This window comes from Ctenocephalides felis, unplaced genomic scaffold (genome assembly GCF_003426905.1).
Source record: "Ctenocephalides felis isolate EL2017-DRISC unplaced genomic scaffold, ASM342690v1 CF-g0.4_SCAFFOLD_00492, whole genome shotgun sequence".
Classification (NCBI taxonomy): Eukaryota; Metazoa; Arthropoda; class Insecta; order Siphonaptera; family Pulicidae; genus Ctenocephalides; species Ctenocephalides felis.
This window is the reverse complement of record NW_020536646.1, coordinates 5,754-15,128: the sequence shown is the minus strand read 5'-3', so window position 1 is coordinate 15,128 and position 9,375 is coordinate 5,754. Positions and strand designations below refer to the sequence as shown.

Below are 9,375 nucleotides of genomic sequence, written 5' to 3'. Positions count from 1 at the left end.
AAACAAATAATTATTTTTAGGTGGGTAGTAATATATTTTTATAATTTGGAGCATTTCAAACTTATGAATATAGTATATATAAATTTATTTAATCAATGTTGATATTGTTTGATATTGAAATGGTATTAGGGTTTATACGGTGTTCTCTTTACCAAGATGCTGGCTACATGCCAGTCTAACATATATATATATATATATATATATATATATATAACACATATATAATATGGATTAGAAATTAAAAAAATTAGAAAAGTACAACTTTAGTATCTATAATTTTTTATTACTGATTACGAAAAATTAAGAGGTAGCTATTCCTAATTTTATTAAATCGACAGTCTATTTTTGGTTTCAATTATTTTTGGTATTCTAAGCTCTGATGTAATATATTTAACTTCAATACGAATTTATTATATACGACATATACTAAAGCATATAGTTTTTAAACTTCCCTAAGGAGTTTGTTTTAGTCTACTTTTCAAATCATTCAGGATCATTTGATACCAACATTTGATCCGATTCATAAATTTAAAACCACGATTAACACATAAGGATTCGTGTTGATTAGTTCTACGTGACCGAAGCGTTTCTTCAGAATTAGATAAAAGGGAAAGTTCTAGGAAAGTTCATTAACTTCCTTAAGGCAAATGCCTTCACCTCGTAAATTTGATTTAATATCGTTTCCATTACTTACTATGATTGCACAATCGCCCAAGTATCCTTTATCACATTTGCAAGTGTTGTCGGGCTGGCACGTTCCATGTCCACAACGCTGGCAAGCACTGCGCGACTGGACTCTCCAGCTTTTTATTTGACAGTGATCACCACTGTAACCCGGCAAACATCGGCATTTATTTACATCCCTGCATTTTCCACCATTTAGGCATGGTATTACACATTTGGCTAAAATATTAAATTAGTAGAATACGTGATTCAATTCAAAGATCCAGAATTTTTCTTATTTAGCCTTCCAGAATCTGGTGTATCAAAAGTTGAGCAACTATATAATTTGGATAAGCTTGAAGATCATCAGAATGTTATAGTTGCAATACTTCTTAAGACACCTGATTTTAGAAAATCATCTCGAAAATCCTAATAAGTAATATTGGAGCCTCATACACTTTTCACTACAACACATTCTAAATTTCAACATTTAACTTGGAGACCTGTAGCTGTATTGGCAATGAAACTTTATACCATACCATTCTTTCTACTCGAGCATATTTAATCTATAAACTTAAATTAATGATAAAGTACGATTTGATGTCCAAATTTACTTACAAAATTCACAGCGTAGGCCATGATATCCTTTAGAGCATTCACATTTGTCCTTCTGAATGCATTTTCCACCATTCAAGCATTTTTCTGTGCAAATACCTATAAACATTAAAAATAATTCAATTATACTTGATTAACTTTCAATAATTCAAAATAATTTTGAACTTAAAGAATTTTAATAAAAGTGTAAAAGTTCTAAAACTTTCTAATAATAGATGATTGAATAGATAAACATTTTTTATTTTTCCAGATTTAAATATGTGGGCTAAACCCAGATATTTCCCGAACGTACGATTACTTGGATATAGATTTGAATCAACAACAAATTCTGGAACGCCCAAGGAGATATTAGATAAAATAATAAGAGTCGATCATGCTGGAGAATTAGGCGCTGATAGAATTTATGCTGGACAAATGGCTATTTTAGGTACATTTTCATATTTAAGATTTTTATTACAAAAAGATTTTAACAAAAATGTATCTATTAGGAAAAACCCCAGTTGGACCATTAATTCAACATATTGTGGGATCAAGAAAAAGGACACAGAGCTGAATTTGAAGATCTGATAAGAAAACATCGATACGACCTACTGTGATGACTCCATTGTGAATGTTGCTGGGTGTTTATGTTAGGGGCGGTGAGCATTACAAGAACATCTTTATACCAATTAACAATATAAAAAATATACTGAGGATATTTGTTTCTCTATATATTTTAAAGGCACGGCGTTGTGTTGGGCGAGAAAGCAGCAATGGCCTGCACAGTTTGCTGTAGAAACTGTTATCGTTGATCACTACAACGACCAATTACGTACTTTGATGGAAGATCCAGAAACAAATGAGGTTGAAAACCAATAGCTGTTTTATGAAATATAATTATTACTATTCTGTATATATTTTTTATGCAAATTGATCTTTGACCTTAATACAGGAGTTGCTCAAAACTATCAAAAATTCCGAGATGAAGAACAAGAACATCATGATACTGGTATAGATCATGGCGCTGAGCAGGCAATATTTTAAAAGGCTTAACTGAAGTTATCAAAGTCGGGTGTAAAACAGCGATAGCTATTTCAAAAGTAGTATAATGTAGTAAACTAAAGTAGTATAAAGTGATATAATGAAATAACAATAAATATAGTTTTGTATTACAGATATTTTATATTGAATTTAATAAAAACGTTCAGTATAATAACTTGTCTTATATAAGCTAACTTACTAATTAGCCATTATGTGATCAGACTCAAAAGCAAGAGCTATGTTTTGCCATGTAAAGTTATGTTTTGTGTTAACATAGTGATTGCTATAAATAGTAATTAATTAAGTTAAAGTGAATAATAAAGTAGAATCCTCATCAGAAATGATCTCATTTGGAATATACTACAAAAATAATTGGAAAAATCAATTATATGATCATTCCATATTGCTTTGCCAACTTTTGGAGCAAACGATTTGTAAATTCTACTGGTAAGCAAAGAGTAAGAGTGTACCTTTTCTTATTAATTATTCTGGCAATATGTTAATTTAACAAATAATGGTACTATGTAACTATTAACTAAAACTCCCATAAAAATTGTAAAGAAAATAAATGAAGAACCTGCTCACCGCCTTCACAATGTCTTCCTTGATATCCCGGTGGGCAGCTGCACAAACCAGGAGCGGAGCAGTTTTCCACCATTCATGCACTGAGGGTAACAAAGAGCTATCTGGCAGTGTTGCCCCATATAACCTTCTGGGCACTGACATATTTTCTCACTATTGCACCAACCTTGATTAGCGCATTTTCTGTTGCATTCAGGATCTGGTCCTAGTGATAAATGAAATATTTTACTATTTAATAAAATTAGAACTGTATGGTTGATTATTATTTTCATTGATGTGATGCTTATATATGCCTATATAAAGAGAGAGTTATTAACTTTCTGTAGGGTAAATTATAGTAATCGTCAAAAAATTGCCTCTTTTGAAAATACATACTGATATTTTTTGAAAATTTTTAGGTTGAAATTTCCTTAAAGTTTTGATACTCATTCATATAGGTTGATTCAAATAACAAATATTCTGATTTAGACTGCCAAATGGCGTTTTTCTTAACTTTTTTTTCTGGATTTCCGAAACTGCTAGATCTGCCTTTGCAAAAACTTAATCAATTCTTCATTACATCAATACACATGAAAGGTTTTCCAAATAATTCAAATCGCATGCTCACTTCTCTCCTCAAACACTTGGTTGCCATTTTCTGCAGTCTTTGTACCGTATCTCCGAGACGACAGGATCGACTTCTGCCAAAAACTAATCAGCATCTCCTTATCAATAGGAATCGAATGCTTTTTGAATTAGTCAAATCGGTCGAGCGATGCTCCCAGAAACACCGACGAAAATTGTATCCATACATACATTCATACTACACATTCATTTTTCTAAGGTATGCCAAAATGTTCAGAAACCTCTGAAACGTAAATATATTAAAAATTTTCATTTTCCATTATTGGGCGATTACTATAACTTACCCTACGGGAAGTTAATAAAGGACTAAAAATATACCAAATAGTAACATTATTTCATATGTTCTTCTTTACTATAGGGGAAAGTCTCGTAACGCTGGACGGCACCTAGCGCCGAACACTCTATTTAACACGTATTATTTAAGCGAGTATAAATCTTTTCATTTCAAAATACATTTATTCTAATTATTTAATTTAGTTCTGTATGAATGCTAACAGTCACTACATAACCCCATTCTTCGTATTTCCTAATCAAAGAATGAAAGCTTATATGAATATTTTGTTCTGTATGAATGCTAACGGTCACTACATAGCCCCATTATTCGTATTTCCTAATCAAAAAATTAAAAGCTTATATGAATGCTCGAGCTGAAAGCATCCGTGTGGCCCAGACAGAATGGTGGATGAATAGTGATTTTTTTGCAATATCTTCGTCAAACACACATGTGCAGACATTTCAGAGTGTGGAGATGGCTACATATTCTTCTTTTATCTATGGCTACATATGTGTTCAATGCAGGTTAATTTGAAATGTCCGGTACTAGGTTCCACTTTTTAAAATCATATTTTTTGTTACCGAAGTTTGATTGATAGTATTAATTATTTTTTGGCAAAGGTTGCTTTTTTATATATATAGATAACCTTAGGTGCCCGCCACTCGGGAACTTCCCCCTATATAAATATAATAACTAAATGTTAGATAAAAATATATAATGTTCTAATCATAGACCTTATAATAAATACTTAAGTATATTATGTATAATTTGGTATAAGGTCTATGGTTAGCATTAGCTTTTAGAGATTAATTTGAGGATAAGTCTGATAATGAGTGAGTTATACACGTATTACTCATATATTGCCCAACAACATAATAACAAATTTAAAAATATAAACTCTCTGGAATTTTTAGAATGAGAATATTTTCAAAATTTTCAAAAAATTGGAAAAATATCAAACTTATACATTACAACTACTTATATAGATTTCAACTATCAATCTCGTTAATTGAATTTATCCATATAATATTTCCACCAGTTGTATTTTTTGTTTTTTTTTTTAATCTAATGCTAGCAATATATGAATAATCATATATTGTATGAATATGATCAGGAACGACATACGATACCTGGCGCACGGGCGAGTGCACGCGAGCCAGTGGGATACGCACCTCTCTGCGAGCACTCTTTGCGCAGTTGGAGCCGCAGCGGCGTGCCCGGCACGGGTCGGCCGCGACGAGTCTGGATCAGGAGGCCGATGCTGAACTTCGCGATGCCGCTCCTGTTGCCTGAGCAAGGTAAGAGCACGCTAAACTCTGAAAACATTAAAAGATTATCACATTACATTATATACATTATTACATTACGAAAGAGATCAGGAAAAGGATCGCAAGCGCCAAGGCGGCATTCACAAAGAAGTGAACGCTACTGACGAGCAAACTGAATCTTAACTTACGAAAGAGACTAACAAAGTGCTACGTCTGGAGCATAGCTCTGTACGGATCGGAGACATGGACTCTGAGAAAGGCCGATAATAACTACCTCGAGAGTTTTGAAATGTGGTGCTGGAGGCGAATGGAAAAGATAAAGTGGACAGACAAAGTAACAAATGAAGAAGTCTTGAGAAGAGTGGGCGAAGAAAGGACTCTACTGAGCACAATTCTGAGAAGGAAAGGAAAATGGATCGGACCTCTTTTGCAAAAAGAGTGCCTCATACACGACGTCGTCGAGGGTAAAATAGAAGGAACAAAAGGAATGGGAAGGAGAAGAATGCAGACGATTGACGACTTACGCGAGAAGAGAAAATACAGGGAACTGAGAGCCGTAGCACATGATCAAGAAGCATGGAAACAGAAGTTTGGAAAGGAAAATACATGAAATAAAAAATGGGGATAGGAAATAGTGGTAATGGGATGAAGGGCAAGGAAATCATTCGTTGTGATGGCTCTTACACCATGGACCTGTCTGGTTCATCGGGCAGACTACCATTTATTATTATTATTATGGTAATATGGTACGAAAATACGTAAAATACAAAATTAAGTTGTTAAGTTGTAATTTTATTATTATGGTTATGTTATTCCGATAACATAATCATAACAATAAAATTAAAACTATTTATTTAAAAACGGTATAGCTTATAAATATTATAAATTTCTTGAAATTTGAAAACAACTTTTGACTTTTTTTTCCAAAAATTGCAAATCAAATAACCAATGGTCAAAGATTTGAACACATGACGAGTACACAAAATTCTGTTACTTCACCTTGACGAAGATATCCGTCAAACACAGCTAACTGGTGAGATTGCTTATTTTAATAATTCAAACGAAAAGCAAATAGAAGTTTAGATTTACCTCGTCAATTAAGTATTATAATAAATGTAATATATTGTATATAAAACTGTATATATTCTTTAGAATTTTGAATAAATTGATTAACATATTAGTATTGAATAGATTGAATTCAATAACCTATTTTTTAACTGTTTAAACTATACCATTTTTTCTTAAATTACAAAATTTATTTGATTAATTCAAACTATTTCTTTTACCATGAATTACAGAACTAAATATAGTTAAGTGGCTATATATAAACATGTGCAATACAGATGTATAATACATGGTATTGACTAATGAATAAATTGAGCTTCATATTAGTTGTATCGTGTAGGTCGAATTGAAACAAGCACTTTTAAAGGCTTCAACCTTCTTAAGGGTAATTCCAAAAATTAGTTATTTGATAAACTTGCCCTATAAACAAGAAGCAAATAAGAAAGTGAATTATTTACCTTATCATAAATTGAAGAAATTCAAATATTGCAGTATATGAAAAAAGAATCATATTTCACAAATAAATCAAAATATTAAAAGTTAAGTAGAAGTGAGTCTTTTCCCATTGGTTTCATTTCCATTTGTCTTCAGATCACATCAGAGCGTGAAGCGTTGCTTAACCGTTAAACAAATATATGAAATGCCTTGTTGAATGTCAATATTAGCACAAAATGATTACCTTTGGCTTTGCGCGGCACTCGTCCTTTGGTTTTTATAGATATAACGGGCGGTTCCAATATACTCTCGTCCGACGAGTGGAGTCTATCGAAATGGTAATAATACTTCTTCATGCCAGAAACCCAAGTAAAATTTACGTAGCTCACTTCTGAGGGTATTTCGGGTAGATGTTGCTCAAACATTGGTTCCAAAATGTAAGGCTGCACGTTGCCGTTGGCTATCACATCGATTTTTATTGACATACCTGGAAAGGAAGAAAAAATTTTTTTTATCAATTTTAAGCAACATTGATCAATTATATTATATTCTGTTGACTGTAGGACCAGAATCAAGATCACAAAATAAAAATTCTATTAATGTATACTGACCGCTAAACATTTTGACTTGTTCTTTGTCTATCCAGAGGGCGAGGTCTTCATACCCGTTATTACCGGAACTGTCCTGGCGAGATTGAGCCGATGAGCCCTGCCCTCTGGCGGCCAACGCGCACGATGCTACAGAGGCCAGTACTGCGAGCCCGAACAATAACCTAAATGATAGAAATTGACTTTTAGATTAACAAGATCAGGATAATAAATCACAATTTTATGAATTCTTCATCCTAAACTTTCTTTTGAATTCTATTAAATATGAACAAAACAATAAATATATGCAAGAAAGAATAAATGCATAATTTGAATAAATAGTAGCTAATCAGATCATAATTGACACTTTTGTTTGAATCGAGATATAGAAATATATTTCCTACTAATAAATGAATTACATTAAAATGATAACACTAAAAATTGTAAGTACAGACATCCTTTTCGTATTTCTTCATTGTCTTAACCAACTCATGAAACAAGATGGTCTTTAACAAATTGAGCATAATCAGTTCCAAAAAAACTGAAGCAAAGGAGTTTTCAACAATCTACTCTACAAAAATGTCACATTTTTTTTGTTTTTTTTGAACCAATTTTTTTATTGTTGGTCCAGTAAAATCTGTAATACTTGTAGTACAATACATATACAATATGATAATTGTCAAAGTTGGAGCAGATTTATCTTTTATCTTTTATTATAAATATTGCTATGTGATTTTTTTGGGAGGAAAATTTTCCTTTCCTCTTTTTTTGTCACTCAATTATGTCACAACTTTTATATTTCAAATATTAACTATTGTTGTACCATATATGATGGATAATTTTACCTACGGGTAAAAATCCGAACAAAATAGGAAATATTATGTACATATCTATATTTAATGAATATATTTATTTATTATTATTTTTATTATTATTGGAGCAGATTTCATTTATAACATATAGTAAGAGATACTGTGACCATGCAATTATAGGAACCAGGTTTTATTCACGTTTCCTGCTTGATATCAAGCAAAAGTGACCATACTTAACAACAAGGTCCAAATAAGTTTTAATTGAAAATTTCTTTTAGGAACATTACTGTAACATATATATCACTATTAGAAATATCTAATAATAATCTCAGCACAAAGAAGATGGTCAATCACTAGATTGCCAACTTATAATGATCCAGAACATCAGCTTATAGAACATTAATAATAATTCTCATTAAAGTTCAAAAATTTGGAAAAAAGTAAATAAATACCAGAAATAAATAAAAAAATTTGATTTTTTGAACCAAAAGTAATCAGAACTTACTAGTCCTATAAACTGTAGAGATGAGAACATTTAACTATGTCGCTTTTTCAAAAGGTAACCCCACGGTTGTCCTAGCTCTATTTGATCAATTTATTATTACAATTTCTGTAATACTGATGATTTTTTAATTGATGCAGCAATGCGTAATAATGGCTATTTTTACCAGGAAACATATTGCAATCTATATTTCCAAGTAAACACCGATGTCACTACTGCTTGACCAAAGCGGGTTTTGAACATGGATTTTCTGATTATTTATTACAACAAATATTTCGACCTATTTTATCTCATAATTACCAACGTAATTCCCAGGAATGATCTTTTTTATTTTAAAATACATCTTTAACAAGGACAGTAAAAAAAATGTTTGTAGTAAATTAAATATAAAGGAATTTTATAGTATTTATTTTCCTCAATTATCTCCATAGTAATTCGCCAGAAATAATTCTTATTACTCCAGAAATAATCCTTAATAAGGACAGCAGACGAAAGTATTTATTTATCTTAGTAGTTAATTAATTGTGAAGAAATTTTACATTACATAAAATAAGATTTATATCATTATTTCAATTACCTAATAATTCGCCAAAAATAATCTTTATTACTCCAGATATAATCCTTAGTAAAGACAGCAGAAGGAAATTGTTCTCGCCTTAGTAGTAAGCTAATTGCATTAAAATGTTATAATTTACTTAAAAATAGATTTACCTTATTATTTTAAACCAATGTTTCGACTTATTTATCCGTAATCTCGACAGACCTAATAATTCGCCATAAATAATCTTTATTACTCTAGGTACTCTAGGATAAATGAAAACAATAAATTATTTATCCTTCTTAGTAGTAATAATTATAAAGAAATTTTATAATTCAAAGAGATTATTTTTATTATTTAAAACAAATGTTTCGACCTATTTTTTCCTAA

The 9,375-nt window shown here is 31.1% G+C and overlaps 1 protein-coding gene across 1 annotated transcript; it reads right to left on the bottom strand.

The window, feature by feature from the left end:
- Positions 1 to 686: 686 nt before the first annotated feature.
- LOC113365611 (protein shifted-like) lies at positions 687 to 7,318 on the bottom strand (the record flags this gene model as incomplete). Its single annotated transcript, XM_026607129.1, is given in 8 exon segments — positions 687 to 715; positions 718 to 903; positions 1,282 to 1,377; positions 2,884 to 2,947; positions 2,949 to 3,085; positions 4,951 to 5,094; positions 6,791 to 7,033; positions 7,158 to 7,318. Coding segments are annotated over 8 exon segments (1,060 nt in total), but the record flags the coding sequence as incomplete, so codon positions are not given.
- Positions 7,319 to 9,375: the final 2,057 nt, after the last annotated feature.